The 26248-nt window shown below is 25.4% G+C and overlaps 2 protein-coding genes across 2 annotated transcripts; one reads left to right on the forward strand and one right to left on the reverse strand.

Annotated features, from left to right (window-relative positions):
- Positions 1 to 4674: 4674 nt before the first annotated feature.
- On the reverse strand, positions 4675 to 9727 carry LOC139225376 (phosphatidylinositol-3-phosphate phosphatase MTMR7-like). The gene is made up of 8 exons (XM_070856241.1): positions 9719 to 9727; positions 6933 to 7061; positions 5542 to 5676; positions 5362 to 5494; positions 5211 to 5320; positions 5035 to 5157; positions 4784 to 4987; positions 4675 to 4734 (listed from the first exon to the last, which is right to left on the reverse strand). Exons 1-8 carry the CDS (start codon positions 9725 to 9727, stop codon positions 4675 to 4677), a joined length of 903 nt encoding a protein of 300 aa, XP_070712342.1.
- Positions 9728 to 20348: 10621 nt separating this feature from the next.
- On the forward strand, positions 20349 to 26040 carry LOC139225379 (ribose-phosphate pyrophosphokinase 1-like). The gene is made up of 8 exons (XM_070856242.1): positions 20349 to 20361; positions 20613 to 20827; positions 20888 to 20986; positions 21045 to 21169; positions 21213 to 21267; positions 21875 to 21993; positions 25747 to 25906; positions 25951 to 26040. The coding sequence occupies exons 1-8, from the start codon at positions 20349 to 20351 to the stop codon at positions 26038 to 26040; spliced, it is 876 nt and encodes a 291-aa protein (XP_070712343.1).
- The last annotated feature ends 208 nt before the right edge of the window (positions 26041 to 26248 follow it).

The raw sequence follows: 26248 nt of genomic DNA on the forward strand, positions 1-26248 counted from the left end.
TTTAAATTAAACTAAATTTTATATTAGATCAACAATTTTATTAACGGGTATATTAAAAATAAGTTTTATAAAAAAATAAATTTTAAAAATTGAATCTAAACTCCAAATGTATTTTTGGAATTTTTATAAAAATATATTTTAACTAATATTCACATTTTATTGATTTCCCTTTTCTATAATTAAAAATATAAAATATAGTATTTTTTTATACCTAAAAAGTGCTTAAATAGAAATTTGTGTTTTTCTTAGAGCATGCTCAATGCATGCTGTAAATTGGTGAAATTTTAAATATATTTATCTTTTTAATATTTTAACCAATTTTATGAATATGAATTGAGTCAAATTAAATTTATTATTAGTTTTTTTTAGACGTAGATTAGTTGTGATATTTTGTGAAATAGTAAAAACATATTGTCTTAATAAAATGTTGATAACAATTTTTTATATTTTAAAAATTAATATGCCCATAGTTGGATTAACTATAGATATATCTAAAATTACGTAGATTCTTATGGCGTTATTTTCTTTATATATTTTGACTAATTATGTTTTCGATATTTTCATAAATTACGCTCATTTAATTGTAAACGAGTGAAAAAGCCAGATATTTTTTGATACATCAAAAAAAATTTAATTTTGGATTTCAAAATCAATAATATTTTTATATGAAAAGATTATTTTTCTATATTTTTGTGTTTTATTAAAAATTTTACTAATTAATTGTTTTTATTGCAGAATTTACTGTGGTTTGTATGCAACTTAAAAAGTTATTACTTTATATTAAAGATGAAAATTCCATTATTTCTTTGAGATTTTCAAAAGCGTAATTTTCTTTAATTATGCTATAAGTTGTAGCTGTCATAATCAATTTCTTAGTTTATTTAATTTTTATAATTAGAAAAAAGATTTTTAAAACTATTTATTTGACTTTTGTCATATGCTTGATACATGACAATAATTACTGAATCATAGCATAGGTTTCTCTAAAGAATTTTTTTCGAATTATTCTCCTTAATTGTAGTTATAATGGAAATATATTTTTGCAAAATTATCTATTTTATTAGCTAATTATATAGATATTGTTTAATCATATCATCTTTTCAACCCCACCTTTAAGAAATATTTGTTTATATAATTCTCAATATGAAAATAATCTTGATAAAATATATATTCTAAAATTTTGTCTAATGTAATATGTAATTGTCAAAATAATTCATATAACTGTATGCCATGTTGAAAAAATATTTTCAATTTTATATATATAATATAAATTTGAGTGTTCTATATCATATATTTTATTATTTTAATAAATATAGTGGTTAAATGTATAAAATAACTCATGTCTATTCTAAAAAATTTTAATAAAAAATAATCCCCCATAAATACTCAAATTATCAAAAAAATTGAATATATTGCAAACTTAAAAATAAAAATCCGTTCATTTTATATTTAAATCATCATGTCTTAGATTACAAATTATAAAAATATATAAAGGTTTGAACGTCTAATTCCACTCAAATGTATTAAATTATATGACTTTAGAAAATACATTTTTCCAGTTTCTAATAATAAGAGAATTTTATATTTATAAATTGTGTATATATCGATAGTTCTTATAAAACTGTTGATGTATCAAGAATATGAATAAAAGAATTGTTCTAAGGCGGGTGAAATTGTCGATAAACTTTTGTTTATTCACAATATTAAAAAATTAGCTGTGGTTTATTAAATTTTTATGTTTGTTACATTTATCTATAAATTGTAGAAATTACTTCCAATTGAATCACAAATTATACATTAAATGATTACACAACATGGGGGTTTTACATAATAATAGAATGGACGTTAACTTAAAATTACATTATGTGATAAACACTACTTTAATATATTCTTCAAAGATGTTAATGCTAGCTCTCCTGAATTCACAAAAGTGCAATTTATAATCTATTCATGCTTCATACTACAATAAGCATGATCTATAATTATTACACATATACACAATTGAAATAAAGTTACTGCTCACGATGATTTTTTGGATAAAACTAAAGATATACTTTTTAAGGATGTTAGAATTCTGTGCCTAATTAATCTTGAGACGTTTAATTGCAATTATGAAAGGATCTATAAACGAAACCATCTAGTCTGTCACAAAAACTCAACTAATTGTAGTATTTCACCATTATATCATTTTAATATTTAATTAAATATTTTTTCTAATTATTAGCTAAGATTATTAAATGTAAAGTATTATTACGATGTTTCACATTTTATTAAAAACAAGTTCTCACCTTAACACTCATTTTTAGTAATATGTCAAAAAAAACCAATTTACCACTTAGTGTCGTGAGAAAACAGCTAATAAAATTATTATAGTTTAAAAAAGTGCCCTTTTAACTTTTGCCAGGGTATAAAAGAATTAATGTGCGGGGATGAGTAAAATATAATTTTTAAAAAATTAAAGTTGAAAGAATTTTCACGTTTTTTTAAGTTTATTGAGCACTATTACATAACATTCATTTATAAAGATCTTAAATTAAATTAAATTAAATCAAATCAAAATTATAGATTTGACAAAATTATTCACTTGTATAAATAAATATATATTTATAATTTTCATTTAAAATTCGACAAATTCTATCTATAAGACCTATCAATTATATAAACTTTCAAAAGTTAGATATTTTAGAATTCACAAAAAAAATTATCTTTTATGCAACAAATGTCTTGTTAAATATTTCTAAAATTTGTATATTTTGTTTAACTTAAAAATTTCTTAACTCATTTAGCAAGAGGATGAAATTAATAAATTGATACATAAACTAAATATACGCAATTTAAAAATCATACGTCTTTGAGTACCATTGGAGAGATGGATACTGTCAATATATAGTAATATTTAATTATTATATATAGCTACGGATTCGTAACATTTTGGGATAATAATTCAGCCGATTCTCTACTAAAAAAGAGCAACATTACAATCAATGGAAATCATATTCGTGTAAGAAAGGCCTATAGAAAAACCGTAATAATCTATAATCTCTTCCTTTATTAACACGTGCAATTATTTAAAACAATTGCTATTCTATTGAAACAATATTAACTAATTAGATACTTAGGGGTGGACAATTTAGTTACAATAGTGAAAAACGTGCAAAAATTATTGACATCTCATCGGCTAATATTGACGATAATGGATCAAATAATATTTTCGATAGCACTGACCAATTTTATACTATCTACAATAATACTCCAACAATTTCTAATTCTACATTTGTATCATCTAGTAATATTATTATTTAAAAATATTAAAGGATAATTACTTTGATAGAAGATGATTATTCTGCATTGGAATTTTCTATGCAAAATCTCAGTTTAAATTCAACACCAATTACGACTCCCGTGCCTACATATCAAAACCAAGTAACATAATTAGTGTCTAATTTATATTGTTTATTGAATAAACAATAGCTAATAACTAATTATTATCCAACCACAATGCCGGTGTATCCAACTGTGACGCCTTCATTTTCAATGGCGTCAATTGCTCATACACAAATTTACCAACCAGCTACTTATCATCAATATATTCCATTACATCGATTTGTAGTATATCCTCTTTCTACTTCAACTGTAAACGGAAAACAATTTTATACCAGTATATCCGTATAGTTATCCAGGTATTGTATCATTAAATTACAAACTAATTGATTATAGTGTTTTATTAATTAGTGAAAAGAAATGATAATCAGTATTTCCATGGTGATCCAAAAATTCATCAATTAAAAATTCATCAATTAACCGATTAAATGTTGCAAAATAACAATTATAAAAATTGAGAAAATTACATTATGAAATATAAAAAAATTAATTTTATAGCTATATATAAATTCATAAATTTATAAATGGGAAAAATAGATTATTTTCCTGAATAATAATCTTTTTTAACTTTTCCCATTAACCGAGCATTCATCTTTGGTGATTGAGCTGTTTGCGCAATCAGAGCAGATTCTATTTTGACTAAGAGTGCTATGAATGCACCTTGAGCATCCAAGTTTATAGCATTCCCAACAGTGTTTCTATCAATTATTATAAACAAAAAATGATAATGTAATAAATATACTATGAAATTATTAGTTTGATGACTATAAAGTTCACCGCATGAGCAGTATTCAATATCAGTTGAAGGAGTCTGCCATTTAGAGGTTACTGAATCCTTTAAAGAAGGATATGCCTATATTTAAAGTATAAAAAATTTCCCAATCAAATGCATATATTCAAACTATTAAAAATCTATATAATTTCAAAGTACATTTATATTTATATTATATAATTCATAGATATATGTAATTTAAAAATTTATATAATATTACTCGCTGAAATTTTTTCAATTCAATCATAGAATTTAGTAACATATCGTGAGAACTGATATTATTTGGAAATTTCAGTCCACTTGCATAACAATTTGTCCATAATCTATAGATAATTTTTATAAAAATTATTAAATTGTTAAATACTTGAGGGAATCTTTTGATGTTTGTGGGGTAATAACACGAGTATTTTTATTCCAATCCATGAATGGATTATGAAATCGCTCCATATCAACTGACCATAATGAGTTGGTATATTTGCTTAGACTACATATTTGTGTGAAAAATAATTTTATAAAAATAATCATTTAAAATACTTATTTTTTTTTCTTTCAGATACAGAGTTGTACAAAAACGTCCCGTACTAAATTTTTTATCACTCAAGTAATAGATATTGTTTTAATACTACATACCTCACATGAATAAACATTTTTAGAAATATATATAAGAAATAACTCATTGAATTGAAATGAAGCAGGAAACTGTCTTAACACTTGCCATACACAATCTAAAAATTGTAAAAAAATAGGTGCTACATTTTTATTATCGCCAGCTAAATGTTGGCAACGTGTACTAAATCGGTGACCAAATGATAGAAAATCTTTCTCAATAAGAATCTAAATAATATATTGTTATATTAATAATTTAAACTTTATAAATTTACAATAAAACCGTGAATAGTTCTGTAGAATGGATCTAAAAATAAACTGGCAAGTGCACATGTTTGTGATGTACGATCCCATCCATCAGAACAATGTACTAAGACATTAGTACCACACAAAATAGTCTAAAATGAACAAATCATAAAATATTACTCAAAAATTTTTTCATTTAATTAACTTGAGAAACAAATATAGCTGCATCTAAAATAGCTTTAATATGTTTCATCCATCCGGAGTTATCAACAGCATTCATAAAACTAATATAGCTATCATGGTTAGAGTAGATGGCTAAAGACGGATTTTATAGACAGTAGTTTATATTAAACTACCTTGGAATAATTTCTGACGACTTTCACGCATTACATGAATATTTTCTATACCACTAAAATAAAATTTGCAAAAAGGATAATTTTTTGTATCTTCAAATCCTTTTCCCTTGGCTTTATTAGCTAATGCATTAATCTATTAAATATTTAAAATAACTCTAATTTAGTAATAATTAGAAAAACCTTTGGACGAGTATCAACTATAACAAGTTGTGGAGAATTATGAGATGACTTTGCGATTGCTTGCAAAAGTAAGATATCTTCTTTGCATTTTTTTGTTAGTCCTGCTAATGGTTGTGATGATCGACATATAGCAGCCTATAATAATTATTTAGGTAAATCAATAAAGATTGTTTCTTAGAAGCTATATCACTGATTAGCATTATTATTTAGTCCTTTAGTATCTATGTATATATCTTTTTGTCCATTTATTTGCAATGAAAGCTATTTTTTGAAAACCTATCAATTTGTGTATGCCCTTTGTTTTTTTTAGCACTTATACCTAAAACTTTGCTATATTTTTTGTTTTTAAAGAAATTATACCATCATTATGAGCAATTATTTTTACGAATTATAATGCGTTCGATGTGTTAAAAAATAATTGTAAATCGTAAATTGAGTTTTTTAAACTTTTATATCATTTAAATTACGTAACTACAATCCGAGCTTTATGTAATATGATTTGTTTTTATCATAGCAGTAACAACGAATGAAGTTTCATGTGTGTTAATTCTATCTAATTTTCCTTTTTTCTACATCCTGGAGCACAACTAATATTACCACAAGCTTTTGTGATGAACAATTAATTATTAGTACTTAATATCAAAGATCTCCTTATTTGATTCACCTTTAAGCCGTCCTAATATCTACTTTTTAATCTGACAAATTTATGTTATAACTAAATGGAGGCTCAAGCGTATCTACTTTTTTTTTAAATGGTAAAATCTAAAATGATTTTTTCAGTTTAATTTTAGAAAATGTGCTGAATACCATATAAATTATTTTTAAATTAAGTTATTTATATTAAATTAATTGTGACTTTGTTTCGTTAGTCGTTTTGTATGTCCGTCAATAGAAACAAAATTATTCCTAAGGTCACATTAGTAGTCTTATATATAGAGTGACCTCACTATATATCTAACGACTTTAATTTAACAGATACTACAATATCATTTTATGATAGATAGTTATTTGAATAATACTTTCGATTTTCAATAGAATATATGATCTATAATGAGAATTTACATAGTTAATTGATAAAATATTTATATAATTATAAAGTTTGTATTTTACAATTTATCAAAAAATAAGATTTAATAGTATATATTAAAAGTCAATGCTATTTTCTATTAGATTTATACAATCTTATAAAAATTTTATTTTTAATGAAAAAAGTGGTAAATGATTTATGATTTGAAGACACTGAGTTTCTATTGAATATAATTTTTTTATTTACAACATAAATAGACAACATTTTGGGAATATATATTCATAGTAATTATTTCTGGATAGTTTTTTATGGTAACAAAATTACAAATTCTGCACCATTAATCATTATTATATATTAAACATACTTTAGAAGAATCGTGATAATAACTTAGGACGGGAAAACGTTGTTTACTACGGAACTTTGAACTTCCATATATAATATTGTTAGTCATGCTAGTTGGTATAAATAAAATTTCAGGATATGAGGAACACAGCTATAATTTACAAATTTATTTTATAAATTACTAAAAATTCCTACTTTAAACCCTTCATTTATAGTTGTTTTTATCCAGCGATTTGGTTCTATACACATACGATTAAATTCACCTTCAATATTGAATATTGACCACCCATAATCATCACCAGTTGTTTTTTTATCTTTAATATCAGAGCTTATTATGAATATAAGAAATTTATTGTTATATAGAATAAATCAAACTTAAGTGCATATTATTTATACTATCACATATTAAAATTATAAATTTACCAAATTTTTGTTATTGAAACACGCCAATGATGAATATTCAACTAAATTAAATAATTTTTTAATAAAAATATTTTTATGAGGGTAAATAAATGGCATTTATTTACTTATATTAGAACGCTTTTGGATCTCAGTAGCAATTTCATTTATTATTACGCTATTCTCGCAACAAAATAAATATGATTGGAAATTTTTGCATTGAATCATTATTTCAGTAGATTTTAATACTGATACATTACTACGTAATGAATTTATAGAGCTTATTAATGATGATGAATTCCCATCTTGTGACTTTTGAAAATTGTCATCCTCCCTTGTATATGTTAACACATCTTTTATCAAGCTATAAGTTACCTAAAGTATTTTTTTACATATAAAATTAGTGTAAATTCAGATAATAGATCTAAAATTAAATTTCTTAAAAAACTTACATATTCTTTAAATCTTGGTATGGATGTCACTTCAAAAGTGAATCCACAATGTTCCAATATCAACTTTCCTATAAATGGTGAAACACTTTCATCGTACACATTGATGCATTTAATGTCTTCATACTAAATTATTGATAACATAAAATTTTATTTTATAAAATTGAATTGAAGAATATCCAGTATTTTTAAATATACTTGAACATCAGTGTACATTATTTATAAATCCGATAAGATTATAATTACTATTATACGATTTTTTGTCTACTTGCAGTTATTTGTAATTTTTTATATTTTCTCTGTATTTTAAATTCGGATAGTTAAAATTGTTGCAAAATTCAAAGTATTTGATTTTTTTAATCAATACCGAATTTGCATAATATGATTTTGTCTTCGTTTGATTTCGTTAATTCAGCGACACTAAAAGAATGTTATTTATTTACTTTTGTTATTGTTGTTCCGTATTGTATCTTAGTTATTTTAATTATTTTTAATATTTATTTATGCAAAATCATTTTCTATCACTAGCTATTATTATTTCAAACAGAATTTTCTGTTTCGACTATGCGTCGTAAAACATGAACAAAAGTAACTCTCTATATGTACAAGTTTTATTTTAATTATTCTTTTTTATATAAATTTATTTCATTATCATCGTATTTTTATACATATTAGTTTGTTTGGAGTAAATTTATTATAAAATTTCGTTACTTTTCAATGTTATGTACAGTAGATATTTATTTTATTATTGCGCATATTATAAATTTTTTGACAATACGAATAAGATTAAAGTCATTTTAATAAAAAATATTTTTATTATTATATTTGAGTAAATTTTGTCTATAGTATGTATAAAAAAATTTAATTATACTTTTTATCATTTTATTAAATCACGTGTGTAAATTTTATATTCTGATTGCATAAAGCATAACTTTTATTTTTCATGATTATAATTCCTTTTACGCCTCTGATTATCTCAATAAATATATTTTGATGATAATTAAGACAATCTTAAAGTATAAATTGAATAGAATATATGCTATAAGATATATCCAGTTTATTTTAGTTAAATTGTTATTTGCAGCTAATAATATCCGTTCCAAGCTATAAAGGAATACTTAAACTATTATTTCATTTATTTTACAAATATTTTTTTTGAAATAACGTCTAAACAGTGATATTTCCGTACGTTCAAATTTATTAAATCGATCTTCAATTTCATAAATCACAATTCCACTTTATTTGATAACACGAATAACTTTGAGGTGAAGTCTTTAATATAGCATCTATAGTGAGTATTTGAAGGAGGATGTAAAATATTCCTAATTTCTGTATTTTTTCACAAATTATACTTTTAAAGATGAATTAAATAAAAGTACATAGTGGTAGATTTTAATACAAAAAAAATTATTGAAAACCGAATTTTTAAAGTCCACAGGTATGCTTGGTTGCATTTATACGCATACTTTGGATTTAAGTGGTGTGTTAAATAGTATTAAGACTTTTAAAATGTACAAAGTATGGGAAAGCTAATATGATAAGAGTTAATTCTCCTTTGAAACAATCATCATTATTCTTTCAGCGACTTTTCCATTTTTCGAAACAATTTAAAAATTCATTTTTTAGATTAACTCATTCATCGAATTTTATTAAATGTCTGAGATCGACTCAAATCTTTTTTCTTTAAATGACTTTATTTTTGGAAAAAAACACAATGTGCCCATCTCGAGAATATGGTTTTTTCTTTTGTTTAGTTACGAGGTTAAACCCCTGGCGCAGCTTATTGGGCTGTGATGTTCAAGTTGGTCAGACTTGCTTCATTGGACGCTGTAGGCACTGCAGTGGAGTTTTTCGATCATATCCCAACCATACAACGTCACACACCAGCTCCGACTTATTATTATGCGGATGTGAGAATTTAACCCTCTAAACATCCTCGTTTTGGGGCAACCACCCCTACCCTATCCATCTATTAGACGTTGGCTCTATGGGAATCACCTCAACAGATGCAGGAATTCACTATTGTACCCTAGTGCATCAGCACTCGATTTCGCCCTCCCACTACCAGCATGTACTATAATTTTTTTTTATAGAAACATTCAATTACCATAGTGTTCCTACTAGTTCCGGATTAAGGGATACGATAGACTGGAAACAGTGGGCAGCACCAGGATTCGAACTCATGACCTTGGGGTCATGAGTTCTTAGCTAGTACCACTAAGCCATCTGTCCGCTCGAGAATATGGTGAGTTGGACAATGTTTCAATGAAAAACTTTTCCGATAATTGCGTCGCTTTGTAGGAGGTGTGAAGTGGAGTCTTTTTGTGATGAAGCACCAAATTATTAGATTTCCGTACGCCTGGCTTTTACGGCGAATGGCATCTCGAAGATTATATAAAATTATACGTAATAATCATCCGTAAAAGTCACACCTTCAGGTGCATATTCATGATGAATAATTCCATAGTAGTCAGAAAAAGAAAACTGTAATTTTACTCGAAACTTGGAGCATTTTATTTTGGTATCAACGATGATTATAATTTCCACATCAAAGATTATACCATAATTTTCTGGGATAATACCTATAAATCCTAGCCTTATCTCCTGTCATAATATTATTTATAAATTTATCATACTTTGATGACAAAATATAATGTTCATATGATTCTTCGAGGCGCATTTCTTTTTACTTTAAAGCTAACAACAGCAAAAGTTTTGTAGCATTCCTTATCATTTCTGGATCGTTAGATAAAATAGTCCATATAGAAATACCAATAGCATAAGTAATAATTTCTCTGATCGCCAGTATACGATTTGAATATATCACATTTCTGAAATTCATTATTTGATTTGAATAGTCGATTTGGCTGGAAGTCTGACAAGTCGACAATTGCTTGGCTTTAAATTTTTATTGGTGTTAAAGCGTTTTACTATACAAAAGCTCTAGATCCACTCATATGATTATTTAAAAAACCCCGCTGTATCATTTTTAATGTTTTCACGCTTAATTTGGAGAGGGTCGCGCATAATTTGATAAAGATCCTCTGTTTGAGCTTTTCTGGCATGATGTTGTAGGACCTCAGTTATTGTTGTGTATAACGAAAACTTGTTTAATTCTATGTTGTCTGGTTTTATTATTTTAATAGTTTCTTAGTGTGCTAAATGATTCATTTATTATAATAATTGCAATTTATAAGAGAACCAGTGGTTGTTAATACAAATGTTTTAAAAAGTCTCGATACTTTTTAAACGCCACGCATAATATGAATACAAAACATTTATATCCATTTTGGCATAATATATATGCTTCACAGTATAAATTTAGTGACATCGCCTTTCTTCAAACACCTTTTCTGCGTTACATTAATAAAATTATTTTTTTAATAACTTTTAATGTTCTAAACTTATTATAAATTAATTTTTTGATATTTATTTTAATTGTATTTTTTTGTTATTAAAACACTTGTTCTCCTTGTAAGGCTAAGTTATAATATCTAAAGGAACCATCAGATATGTTATACATCCTAAAGAGCATATATTTGAAAAAAATAGCTAATTTTATATTTATATATTTCATTAGCTAAAATAATTTAGAATAGATTACATCCTATATAGTATTTATAATTCGTTTGCTAGAGTTGTATAGATGGATAGAACATTCCTTTATAATAAGAGATCAGTTCAGAGATACTTACTATCATGTAGCTTATACAAATTTTACTATCATAATCTTTTAAGGCACCATGTTATATGAGGACATAAGGATTTCCTCTCTAAGCATATATGTTGTTTTGATGGACTTGTATGAAATATTGCAAATAATTCAATCGATATGACGTATTTACTATCTTGAGCCGCTCTGTAGCATGTATTGTATCTCATTGTCCAATGTTTGCGAAAAAACCGTGTTTGAGCATTTAACTTTTTCAAGGTTGTAATTGACCAGGAAAATCTTGCTGCACTTTAATCTACAAACACCAGTAAGTCTTCACTCAACTTGATAGATTTAGCACCTCTACTACAAGTATTTTATTCTTTAGTAATTACTCTGTTGTAGTTACTATAAACTCTAACAAATATATGCATATGAGAGTTAGAGTAAAAAGATATTGCATAAAAAGCATAAGGAGGGTTATAAATTCATGCAAAATCACTCTTAATTGCTTTAAGAAGGTTTAAAAAATGCTCATTCTCCGTCATATACTGTTATCACATGATTTCCTGGCACATGATCAATTTTTCAGTATATTGTGTTTCATGCTTTTTGCACTTTGTTTACCAAATCTAAATTCAGCTTGCAAATTTTGAATATCACATCAAACTTTGACGCATTAAACTAGAGAATAATTTTAACAATTATGACATGCATCGTCTGCTTCAAGACAAAAAGTTCATCAGATATTTCTGTCATAACTGACTTATTCTAGGTTTTTAAGAACTCCAAAAGGTAAAAAATGACTATTTATTTAAGAACCAAGCAGTTTGAGCAACCGGTACTGCCGTAGCATATCACGTCCTGCGCATGTCATTTCAATCCCTCATATAATATAATAAGTTGCACGTTTGATATAATTATAAACTTTTGTGAAATGGTTAAAACTCAGAAATGTGTTTTAAAATTTTATTTACTTATCAAACGAGATATATTATAACGTATATTTTATTTTTCATAAATTCATCCAGAAGATTATAAATAGGAGAAATATGACTGCATGTCATTCAGTTAACTCTTTAAAACAAAACTTGAATAATTTCCTGCAAAATTTTCGTAATGTTATTTTAAAGAAATTTTTTATACTTTATTATATGCTGCCTAATAATCAGAATAAACAGAATGGACTTGTCTGATAAAACTTTTGTTATTTCAAAAGAGTTTCCCACATTCTATCATTTATTAATACAAGAAAACTATATGAGGACTAACATCACACCCATCATAAGCTGACCGTATTTGAAGCAAACTTTAAACATTTTACGAGCAGGCAGATGGCTTAGTAGTAGATACTGAGCTCGATGAACTCGTGATCACGGGTTCGAGGTTAGTTGGCGCTTACTTTTTCCCGTATCTTGTATCCCTTAATCCGAAGTTAGTATTAACACTATGGTAATTGCATTTTTCTGTCAAAAAATTATAGTCCAAGCTTGTAGTCAGAGGAAACTTGATGGGGGGAGTCAAATATAGTGCTGATGCACTAGGATAATATAGTCAATTCCTGCTTCTGTTGGGAAGATTCCCATAGAGCCAACTTATAATAGAGGGATAGTAGTCATCCCAAAATGATGATATTTAGTGGGTTAAAATCTCACACTACAGTACAATAAGTCGGAGCTGGCGTGTGGATTAATTATGATAAATTACTTCGCTGCAGCGCCTACAGCATTGAATGAAACAAGTCTGACCAACTTGAATTTCACCGCCCAATAAGCTGTGCCATGGGTTTTACCTCGTAACTAAAAATTTTTTACCACTTTACCTGATTTTGGTTTTGAAAAACATATTCTGGGTGATTTTGTGCGGTAATGATTTCAAAATGAACAGATATTGTGGATAGTTAAAGAAGTAGCGCAACAAGAAGCACAAGAAACACCCATAATGCGACGACAGGTATCCACAAAGCAGGACTGAGGCTGAGCAGCTTTGAAATGCGTAAAGAAGTTGTTTAGTTTTTGCTTTCAACGTGTTATATCTTGCTTAGTGCTTTTGTAAGAAAAAATCGTACAACTAAATTTTAATTCACGCTAATAATTACTAAAAAAATGAACAATGATATACGTATTTATTCACTGTTTATAAAACGTACATTTAACTACATATTACACTCTTTTTAGTTATATATTTAAATCTTATTAATTTTATCATTACTGGTAAATGTTATCTCATACTTTTGCAAATACTAATCAAACTACCTTAGATATAATAAAGTTTATACTCCATAGTTTTTTAAAATTTATTTTATATATTCAAATTAAATGTTCATTTTTTTATAAATAATGTTTCAAAAATTTTAGAACTTTACAAAAAAATTTGTTGTTATATTATCAAAAATATATCAAAAACAACATTGGTTGAATTTTTTTTAAACAAAAATAAGTGTTTTTTAAAACTAATAACAAAAAAACTCGATGAAAAAAAATTATATACTAAATTAAATACTCACAGATCAAAAAATATGTTAAATAATGTAAATAGCTGATGAGAAAGAGTTATTCTGCTTATGAAGGTTACAATGGTTACACGTATGCGCATAATGTGAGACTAAATTTTTATTTTTTTAATTGAAATTTTTAAACTAATTAAAATCAGAAGAGTAACATTCCAAGAATATAAAGAATATTGTTATTAAAGAAAAATCCTGTAAAACATGTTTGTAATAGTACAACTGCTAACTAATTCTGTCAGAGTAAAAATAACTACAAAATAGAATATAGAAACACAAAAATAGTATAGATATACATGTTTAAAAATCATGGTAATGTTATATAATGATATAATTTGAATTAAAAATCTGTACCAATAGGATTTAAATTATTCATAAAAAAATTATTTTTCCTATTAAAAAACCAAAGATAGATAAAAAATCATGAAATAATGTATAATAAAAATTTTATTTTTGTATAGTAATTCGAATCATCAAAAGGTAAAATCATACTTCAAAATGTCTGAAATGGCATGCGCACACTCTAAAATAATAATGGCGGCCTTTTACAGAAACACACCGGGAAAATATTTGATTTTTTTGTTACCTGTACTGATAGTTTTTGTATTATAAGTAAGATAATTATTATGAGAAATGATTAATATGATTCGGAAGAAAAAGATTACTATAAATGTTATCTTCATGTATCATCAATATCTACAAGAATAAAAAATAATCATAATAATTAGAATTTTAAACCAGATTTAGATGCTTTCTATTTCTTTATATGGATAAAGCTGCACGTATAGGGCATATACATAAACACTTGAGGGAATATAACAGGAACGGAATGAAAAAAATGGGCTTCTCCTGAACGACTGAGTTCCCTACGTGATTCTCGACCTGTCTACTAATCCCCATTATCGATAAAAATATAATATTTATATGGGATAAAATTTGGTCTAATATATAATCTATTGCAGACATACCACCTTTTCCATACATAATTCTCCATAAGAATTCTTTTCGATGACTAACTACGGTAGATGTCTGAAAACCATTTATTTTCTTAAGCCGACGGTTATAATTTTTCCAAAAACATTCCAGATTGTTTACCTGTAACTTATTTATGAGGTTTTTTAAATGAATGGGATGGTTGACATCATAATGTCGTATAGGTTATCAGTTTGTATATAATTGATATTTTAGTATACTGGCCATTTATTACTTAAAATGACTGAAATTGATTTCATGGAACAATGTATATAATAAGAATGTGTTTTCTCTCTGTTCCTAATTTAAAACATTACTTATTGGTTGATGCGCCCTATATGCACAAATTCAAATGTTTTAGGCTTTCTTTCAATATTATTTTAGGCCTTGATTATTAGAGATACGTCAATTTGGACAAATTGGTTGATTTAACAAATTTAATAATCATTTTTTATTTTTTTAAACAGATGTTTCTAAAATACTGGGAACACTGAATTACAGATTTTGTTATACGGGGATTATTTCTCTGTAACTAAAAAAACTGGTCTCTAGTTATTCTAAGAGTTGAGAATAAAAATTAAATTTTTATATAAATTTTTTGAGCTCTAAAGAAAGCCTTATCTTTACAAAGAGTTATTTTCTTTGTTTGGATTGATATATATATATATATATATATAGAACGATGAATCTTTTATGTTTTAAAATGGTCGATTATCTTCAATAATAGAATTTAGGTAGAAAAAACATTATATTTTTTTACCTTAAATACGAAATTGTAGTCCTGCCCGAAGAATTTACAGCAGTGACAAAATCAAAACACTCTTTGGTGCATTACAAAGTTGCGTAATCCTAAATATTATATTCAAGGGCGATTATTATTGAAGATTACCAAAAAATGCACTTAAAAATTAACTTTACTTGGATTCAATATACATAAATCAAAATAAATAAATATATATATATTCGTTCAATAATGTCAATTACCGTTCAATAACGTCACTAATGCTACGCGTTTGTAAATTTAAAATTTCAATATTCGAATTTAAAGTAGTAACCATATATCATTAAATAAAGAAGGTAAATGTTAATAAACTGCAAAAGTTTTATATTAATAAATATGGTGGATTTTTTAAATAACGTTGAATCAGTGACGTACACTTAAAGTTAAATTTTCAAAGAAATAAATCAACCTATAGATATGAACGAATGTGCCAAAACTAAAAATCATATGAAGGCTTAAGACAAAATAAGATAAATGGTTATTATGCATTCTAATAATGAGGCAGTAATACAACTAAGCTAGGCTGGTGTCAAAACCTATAATAATTGTGTCGTCTATTGTTTTAAACTACCTAAAAAATTTTTATAATAGAATAGCTAAAAATGGTGGTGGAACCAAATCAAAATTATGTAACAATGCCAAAAGCATCATCATAGGTTTTGTGGACTAAGATCCAACAAAAACGTTTAAGAAAATTTTACATAAAGCTTAAATAGAATTAGGAATTGATACCAATACCACTGCCATTGATAGATACACAAGGGGGTTTCACTATACGATACTTACTTTAGTAGTTGTAAGAGAAAGAAGGAACTGTCATGCAACCATAGTTGCTCGCCCATCTTATGCCAAAGTATTTGATTATAAACTACATAAGGCAAGGCAAGAGGTAATTGCTTCATTTTATAGATGAAATTAGTTTTAGTGCTGCGTCAAGAAATCGCAAAAGTCGTTCGTCTTACAATGGTTCTGCAATATTACTGTAGTTGCAAAAAAGAGCTATGACATTTTCACCATAGAATCACCGAACCAATACGGGGTGCTAAATTGCTTTATAAATGTAAGTCCAGTGAACGGGAAAATTTCAGAGAATATTTAATAAAATTAAAAATAACCTGTTTGAGTTAGGTGTCAAGACCAAATTTTCATTATGAATACCCAAAGAATTCACCTGTTTAAATTTGTTCAAGAATTCATAAATAATGAAAATGTTAATTTGATGTATTTACTGCCTTACTCCAAACTTCAAAATACTATCGAAAATGTTCGCAATAAATAGAAGAAATTTGTTAATAGGAAAAAAAATCAAAAACTTCATATTTTCATTTATAAAGGTATTTCCATCAGTAATCAGTAGCTCTTGTGCCTTATTTTACAGGAAAATGACAAGGTATAAATTCGAAATCACCAAATGATGAATTATCGAATAAAAGAATATTTTGCTTCTTAATGGGCGAAATCTATAAATAATTAAGTTAATTATACTAGAACGTAATATCCGCATATCTTTTATTTTTACAATAAGTCTAAAATTTACTTTAGTTATAGCTTACATGGAGTATAATTTTTCTATAGAATTTATGTAGTTAAAACTAAAAATTCTATAAAATATGATGTCATTTAGCATAAAACACTATATAAGTAAAAACTGTATCATTTTTATCTAAAAAGGTGAATTAATAAGACTTAATTAGATAATATCGTAAGTTGCTTATTGAAAAAATAGTAGTTCATGAGATATTGTAAATAAAAATGATACTTAAATACATATTTACTAATATTTTGCATTATCTTAGTTCTAGCAATATATTAAATATCCCGAAAAATCCCAAATAGTGCTTAAGAATGGAACGAACAATTTCTAATTCTTTTTTTAAATTTAATTTATAATTATTTTCCAATGCTACTCTAAAGCATTGTTAAGTACTCCGATTATACGACAAACATAATTTTTCTATAATTTAATCTCATATATATATGTATATATGAGATTTAGAGGTTCTAGATTTATATATCATATGTTTATTTACATAAGGTATATAAAGTATGAATTTTTAGAAAAATTGACTACATAAATTTGGAAATATTCGTACTAATTGATACATATCTTAAATAATAAATTAGTTATATTGCCAATTAACATTACTGATAACCATTGAGAAATAAATTTAAAATTTGATAATCGAAATGTCGAATTTTATGTATAAAACCTATATGATGCTTTAGTTTTATTCATAATTGGATGTATAAATTTACAGGAGTTGTTTCTGACGTAAAAAATTTCTCTTTTACATAAACAAGTTGCTTGAAATAGCAATAATGTTGCAGACATTAAAAAAAATTATTCATAAAACTTATGTTTTAACGTCTTCAAGCTTTCTTAAATTAACTACTGTTAAATTTTTATTTTTTATATTAAGAAAATATAATGTACTAAGGATATTTATATAAGACTTTTTTTATTATTATAAAGTTGTAGCTTGGTAAATAAAATTTGTAGTATTTCTTAGACCTCATAAATACAATAGTATTAAGTAAAATTTCTTTAGCTATCTAATTAAATTTGAAAATTAAAATTCTGTAGATTTCATTGACGAATACCGTTAAATATCAATCAAATATTTTGAGATGTAAAATTATTCTATAAAGCTCAAAAATTAATAATTTTAAACTAAATAGCTATTAAATGATAACAAAAAAGTAAACAAAGATGATTCTAGAAGCTTAAAGGAAAAAAAAAGTAAAATTAATCACCATTAAGTACGCGCATAGAATTAACAGAATATAATATTACAATTTAAGGACTTGGAGTTTAATTTTACAGTCTCCTTTAATATATAAGCCCTAATATACCTGTAGAACTAAAATATTTCAGAAAAAGCATATTTAAGAACTATTCGTTAATGGGCGTATCGATTTTTTAATAAAACTGAGTTGTTTCCCGCGTAAAGATTAATCCATCAATAATAAACTATAATTGGGACATAATAATTAAAAATCATTAATGAAACGCTATATGATGATAATAAAAAGCCCATACAAACAAAATAAAATCCCTATCCTAAGATTAATGATTACAAATATCTATTAAAATTACGAGTAGTAACGGAGACATAATTACAAATAATTGAAATATTTTATTTCTTGCATAGTTAGTTGAGCTTAAATTCCGATTAGTGTTAGAAATTTATTATTTGAAGAATTACTTGAGATAACATTCCGATTAATTGAAATATTTAATTGAATAATTTATGACGATTAAATTACAAATAATTGAAATATTTTATTTCTTGCATAGTTAGTTGAGCTTAAATTCCGATTAGTGTTAGAAATTTATTATTTGAAGAATTACTTGAGATAACATTCCGATTAATTGAAATATTTAATTGAATAATTTATGACGATTAAATTACAAATAATTGAAATATTTTATTTCTTGCATAGTTAGTTGAGCTTAAATTCCGATTAGTGTTAGATATTATATTATTTGAAGAATTAATTGAGATAACATTCGATTAATTGAAATATTTAATTGAATAATTTATGACGATTAAATTACAAATAATTGAAATATTTTATTTCTTGCATAGTTAGTTGAGCTTAAATTCCGATTAGTGTTAGAAATTTATTATTTGAAGAATTACTTGAGATAACATTCCGATTAATTGAAATATTTAATTGAATAATTTATGACGATTAAATTACAAATAATTGAAATATTTTATTTCTTGCATGGTTAGTTGAGCATAAATTCCGAATAGTGTTAGATATTTATTATTTGAAGAATTACTTGAGATAACATTCCGATTGATTGAAATATTTAATTTAATAATTTATGACGATTAAATTACAAATAATTGAAATATTTTATTTCTTGTATAGTTGGTTGAGCTTGAATTGCGATTAGTGTTAGCTATTATATTATTTGAAGAATTGAATGAGATAACATTCCGGTTGATTTAATATTTCCATTCTTTTAGGAGATTAAATTCCGAATAGCTTAGATACTTAATTATTTTAGGAATTGATTGAGATAACATTTCGATTAATTTAAATATTAAATTGAATAATTTAGGGAGATTAAATTACGAATATAATTTAGATATTTTATTATTTAGACATTTTATTATTTAGATATTCTAGGGAGATTACTCTAGGATTAATATAAATATTTTATTATTTACATTCTTTCAGGAGATTAATTTAACAGAATAGTGTTTATTTATTATTATAGAAATAGAAAAATCTGTTTATATTAACATTTTGTGGATAAATAGATTACAGATTATTTAAAAAAGGATATTATAAAATAACACTTGCCAATGTTTTATAAGTTTCATGATAAAAAAATTTATCATATTAATTTTATATTTTATCTAATAAATGCTACATAATATATGACAGTTTTAATGTACAATGATAATACAGATTAAAATATAATACTGAATAAAGCTTAAAAAATATAATCCAAAAAATAACACGTCGCACTACTATAACTGAATGTAAGGATATGTATCAAGAGATAATTTTATAAAATAGCTTATTTTAAAATTCACATGTTACAATGACTTGTAATAATATATAAATGATATGAATTAAATTCTATCACTATAATTTACACCTTTTTGATTATAAGAAGATTAGCTATAAGACGATAACTCTCGGTCACGTGTTACATGATGTCGTTGAATGGTGAGCAGTCGTTTTCTAAGCCTAAAAGGATGAAAATATTTGTGGCAATTCTAATCCGACACTTGGTAACGCCATATGTAAATACTTGGGTATTGATCCAGGTCACTGTCAATTAGGAACATTTGCTAACAAAGAAACAAGGTATTTTTTTAAAATTATGCTGTATAATAGTCAATTAATTGAAACGATACAGATTATTTTGAATTTTTCTATAAATATTTTAGTTTAAATTTATTTGATTTTTATCCAAGGAAATCGAAACATTGTAATTTACTTTTACAGAGTTCAAATTACTGAGAGTGTGCGTGGAGAGAATGTTTTTATAATTCAAAGTGGATGTGGAGACATAAACAATAATCTTATGGAATTACTAGTGATGATAAATTGTTGTAAAATTGCATCAGCAGAAAGGATTACAGCTGTGATACCGTGTTTTTTCTATGCACGACAGGATAAAAAAGACAAGGTAAATATCCATATATTCATATATCAGTGAATTGTTGTATTAAAATGATAATTTTAATAGAGTAGAGCACCTATTACATCCAAATTAATTGCCAATATGCTAACTGTTGCAGGTGCTGATCATATTATTACAATGGACTTGCATGCCTCTCAGATTCAAGTGATTTTTGAGAATATTTTTAGTATTCTATTTTTTTTTTTGAAATATTTATATTTAGGGATTTTTTGATATTGCTGTGGATAATCTCTATGCCGAACCATATCTTATTCGATGGATTAAAAATAACATTTCAGATTTAACGACATCTGTTATTGTTTCGCCAGATGCTGGAGGAGCGAAAAGGTTAGTGTTTTTGACCATGCTCTTTTAACCATGTTATGTACAGAGCTGCATCCCTCGCTGATAAACTAAACGTTGACTTTGCACTAATTCATAAACAAGTATTATTCTTTATTTTTTAAGCTTCATTATAAGTTAAATTTTACGTTTTTGTAAAATAAGAATATAAAATTCAATTTCTATATGCCTTATTTAACACTACATTGCTCATCAATCAATCCGCCAATATAATAATGTAATTTTTTAATAAAAATTTATTTTCCAACTAATAATACATAAGTTGCTTCAAAAAATTATTTATTAAACTACAAAATTATTTTGTGTTTCTAAATGTAGTATTATTTATTTTTATATCTTATCTTATTATTTTTATTAATGTAGATTTTAATGAATTTTTTTTCAATTAACTTTACGTTTTTAAGAATTAAATTTATTTTTTATTTTAACATTACCGTCTAAAACTTTTTTTTAAAGGATAATATACTATTTTTTGTATTATGTTGATACTTTACTAAAAATTTTAAAACAATTATTTTACTCAATTAAATGCCATAGTTCACAGTAAGATCCTCTTAATATTTTTTTTCATAATGAATAATAAGATAATGCACAGAAGTGAACTATAAAAATTATCAATTATTGATGATCCTCCATTAATAATTATTTCAATGTTGTATTCTCTGAAGCAATTATTTACAATTTTTTTAGAGAATAAAGGCTAATGAGGTTGCTAACATGACTTTGGTAGGTGATGTCAACGGTAAAGTTGCTATTCTTGTTGATGACATGGCTGATACATGTGGTACAATGGTTTTTGCGATTAATAGGTATTTTTTAAAATTATTATTATATATCTCTTTATATAAATTGTTAATTGTGCGGAAATATCACATAAATTGTTGATCATAAGAATTAATATGTAAACAATGATTGTATACATATTAATTCTTATGATCACTATTCCCTTTATATTAATTTAACACTATAATATTTATTTTTGTGTTTAATGGAATACAAATTGATTATTTCGTTATAATTTACTGTAATTTTCTAACTGAATACTATTAAAAAATTAATTTGAGATAGTTTAAAACATTACAAATTTAACATAATTAGATAGATTATTTTATTGTTGTTATATGGGAAATCTTAATGGTGTGTAACCTTGATCAAACTATATTAGATTTAATTACTCATTGAAACTATATACAGTTAAGTCAATTGATAGGTTGCGCCTAGCGAATTTTTTGTTTTCTTAAAAGTGGAATACGTCCTAATGTCGAATTATTGAATTGTTAGTTGCCTACCACGTTTTCTTACAAAGTTTTTTTTTTAGTATCTTTATTGTTTTAAAATTTCTCCTAAAATTATGCGTAATTTTGATAGAAATGACCTAATCTGAATTTTCCTAGTTTCATATTTTTTGATTCAAAAAAATCAATTATTGTTTAATATTTTATTTAAGTATTTTTTTAGCTATAAGTAAAACCTTTGATTAAGCTTTTGTGCGCGCGTATATAGCTATTAGAGACACATGCGCCATATTGTTGCGAATCAAACATAGTCAATATAATGCTTATTTATTAGCAGTTTTTATGGATTTGGTAATTAGATATTTAAGTAATAACATTGGAAATTATTTTGCGGATTTATTTTATTATTGTGTAACACTTCTAATAGTTTGTTTACTGAAACAACTACCTTTTTTTCAGAGTTATGTTAATATTATTATGTCAAGTGATATGTTGGCAGTAGAAGACCTTGCTTGTTGTGCATACAGCGACATTGAAAAACACATAAAAATATATTATCCTTTTAAAATTAGCAAATAGTGAATTTTTTTAATTACAAGAATAATTGGAGTATATCATATTTTTATTATAATAATCGTCGATTCAAGATGACACTCTTTTGAAATACTCTTTCAAAAGACAAATATTTATAGACGATTGCATGTGTAATCGCTGTCAAATTTTTCTTAAGGTGCGATTGGAATTGCACGCAGAAAATTTTTATCCAAATTACCTAAATTCTCTTATTTTTTACTTAGAGATAAATTAATATATATATTTTTTTTGTAAATGATTCAAGAAAGTGGTGTTCCCACTTTTAGTGATTCGTCCAATGATTTTTAATATGTATAAAGTATATATAAGCTAATGTAAAGTTCAGTCTCCTTAGAAATGATTAATATGCTTCTTTCAGCAACTTTAAAATTTTTAGAATAATTCTTTAAAATTAACTCTTTTTCGCCGAATCTCGCCAAGTCTCGTTAAATTTCGGAGATAAAAAAAATATTTTTCTTTTAAATGACTTCTTTTTTTGAAAAATTCAAAGATGGTAAATCAGAGGAATATGATCGTTTAGGTGTTATTTGGATTTGAAACTTTGTCAAAAATTAAATTGCTTTGTATAAAGCGTGGACTTGAGAATTATTGTGATAAAATAAAAATTGTTAGATTTCCACATGTTTGGTCTTTTATGGCGAATAGCGCCTCTAAGATTATGTAAAGCTTTTACATAATAATCACCTGTAACTGTTATACCCTCAGTTACATATTTTTTATATATAATTCCCCGAGACTCTAAAAAATTTTAATTTTACTTCAAAGTAGACTCGCTATTTTTTTACATTAGCGATTTGATAGTGGTGAATTAAAAATCTAAGATTGTACCTAAATTTTATATGATCATATCCATCATAATATTATTTATAAATTTATTGTTATTTGATGACAAAATATAATGTTGTTTCTATGCGCATTACTTTTGCTCATAAGCTAATAGAAGCGGAACAAATTTTGAACCAACCCTTGTCATTTCCAAATCGTTTGATAAAATAGTCTTGTTTGATATTATTGATATACTAACAGCATCAGCGAATTCTCTGTTTGTTACTCTACCATCTGAATATATCATATCCCCGATAGTCCTTATTAACTTAGAAGTTCAGTCGGAAGGAGGTGTACCATGTTCGAATATTGCTTTTAATGGGATTTCTACCAGTGTTAAAGCGTCTGTATCTTTCAAAAGCTCTAAATCGACTCATATGATCATTTTTAATTACTTTTTGAATGCTCGAGCTTTTCTTCAATGATGTCGCGTCACCTCGTCATTGTCGTGTTTAACGAAAACTTTTTTTAGTGTATTATTTGATAAAATATCTTAGCATATTAAATGATTTATTTATTATAATATTTTGAATAAAAATTTTTAAGTCTCTCTACTTTTTGAATACACCACATATATATTATTAAAAGATTGATTTCTTTTCGTATTTATCGTGCCTAAAAAAATAGAGAAAACTCAAACATATTATTTTTATAATGATCTAAATAGTTATTTTTATATTCTGAGCTTATTATACTTTTGAATCACTACATGTACTCACTGAAAAACATTCACCTCTGAAATACAACCTAGGATAAATTCTTTAGAACTATTTCTGCAAAAATAGTTTTAAAGTATTTAATAAAATATTTTTTTGAGATTTACTTTTATTATTATCAAAAGGTACAAAATGTGTAGTTGACCAAATTTTCCTAATACTTCTTGATGACAGCAAATACGAAATATTCTAAAAATGTTCAAAGTGACATGATAATTTTAGGTGTATCGCTTTTTATTTCTATTCAGATGTAATAAAATTTTACTAGACTTGTGTATATCTATCATATATAGTTTGTCAATAAACGCATAGTCTGTAAATTACCTGGTCTCCAATTTTATAAGTTCCATCTTTTATATGTAAAAAACACTTTTAGAAGTATAATTTTTTGAGATATGCATGTGTTTATATGGTAGTTGGTACTTTATAGTTATGTATTGAATGAATATTAATTATGGTAGAAAATTAAAATTCTAAAAAGTCTTGAGAGTTTTTCTTAAATTAATAGGTACGGTAAATTCTTTATTTTAATATTATAATTGCTAATAATTGCCAATAATTGATTATTTTGTTTTTTATATCAAAAATTAATTAAAATCAACTCAGTAAATTATATTTACACCTGCTACTTATTTTTTTATGTGTTAAATTTCATTTAATTATTTAATTTAATTAAAATTTTTTTCATAAATTTGAAGATCTTCAATGCTAAGTCTAATAACGTATCATTTTCATGTAGGCCATTTTAATTCAAATATAAGGTTCATTATGTAGCATTATTGGATTTTGAAACGATATTTTGACGAAATATCATATCTTGAAAACTCTTAAAATGATTATAATAATATAATCATTCTTTACTTCTGATACAATATATCAACAACATACCACATGAATAAGATTCGCCATGCCGCTAAATAATCTGGTTGTCTATATACCTTGAATATTCTAGAATATAGATTTTTTGACTATCGCAAAAATTATTTTTTATTTCGTGGATGAAATAAAAAATATTTTTACTTATCATTGATTTTTACGACATGAATGAATCTGACAAAACATTTATTTAAAACTATAAAAGTTCATGACAAATATTTTTTTTTTCGCACGCAGTATCATTAATTATATGAACTTATCATATGCCATATATATTAAAATTATTTTCTTGGTATATTTATATTTCAACTAATAGACTTAAGCAAGGTGGTGCCAAACGTATTATTTTCATGGTTACACATGGTATTTTTTCAAATAATGCTGTTGACAAAATTAATAATTGTGATGTTGATACTGTTGTTGTCACAAATACTATTCCTGTTGAACAACTACAAGAAGTCTGCTCAAAAATCAAAGTATACAGTTCACGTTACATACATTTTATATCTTTTTATTATAGATCATAGATATTTCACCCATGCTTGGAGAAAGTATCAGACGCAATTTTCAGAGTGAATCCATATCCTACCTATTTAATCATACATGCTGATTTAATAGAAATTTAGCTATGATAGATCATGTTAAACATATAGTTTAAGTTTATATTACCTTTTAACTTATCTGGCAGATTTTTTTTGCGGAAAATTCAATGATTTTGTAGGCAACATTACGTTTAGGAAGCTATTGAGTTTTTTTATTACTTTCTATAGTTTAAATATTGACTAGTTAAAGCCAGTCATTAGTTGGATTATAGTTGC

Source organism: Pempheris klunzingeri, unplaced genomic scaffold, assembly GCF_042242105.1.
Source record: "Pempheris klunzingeri isolate RE-2024b unplaced genomic scaffold, fPemKlu1.hap1 Scaffold_139, whole genome shotgun sequence".
NCBI classification, from domain to species: Eukaryota; Metazoa; Chordata; class Actinopteri; order Acropomatiformes; family Pempheridae; genus Pempheris; species Pempheris klunzingeri.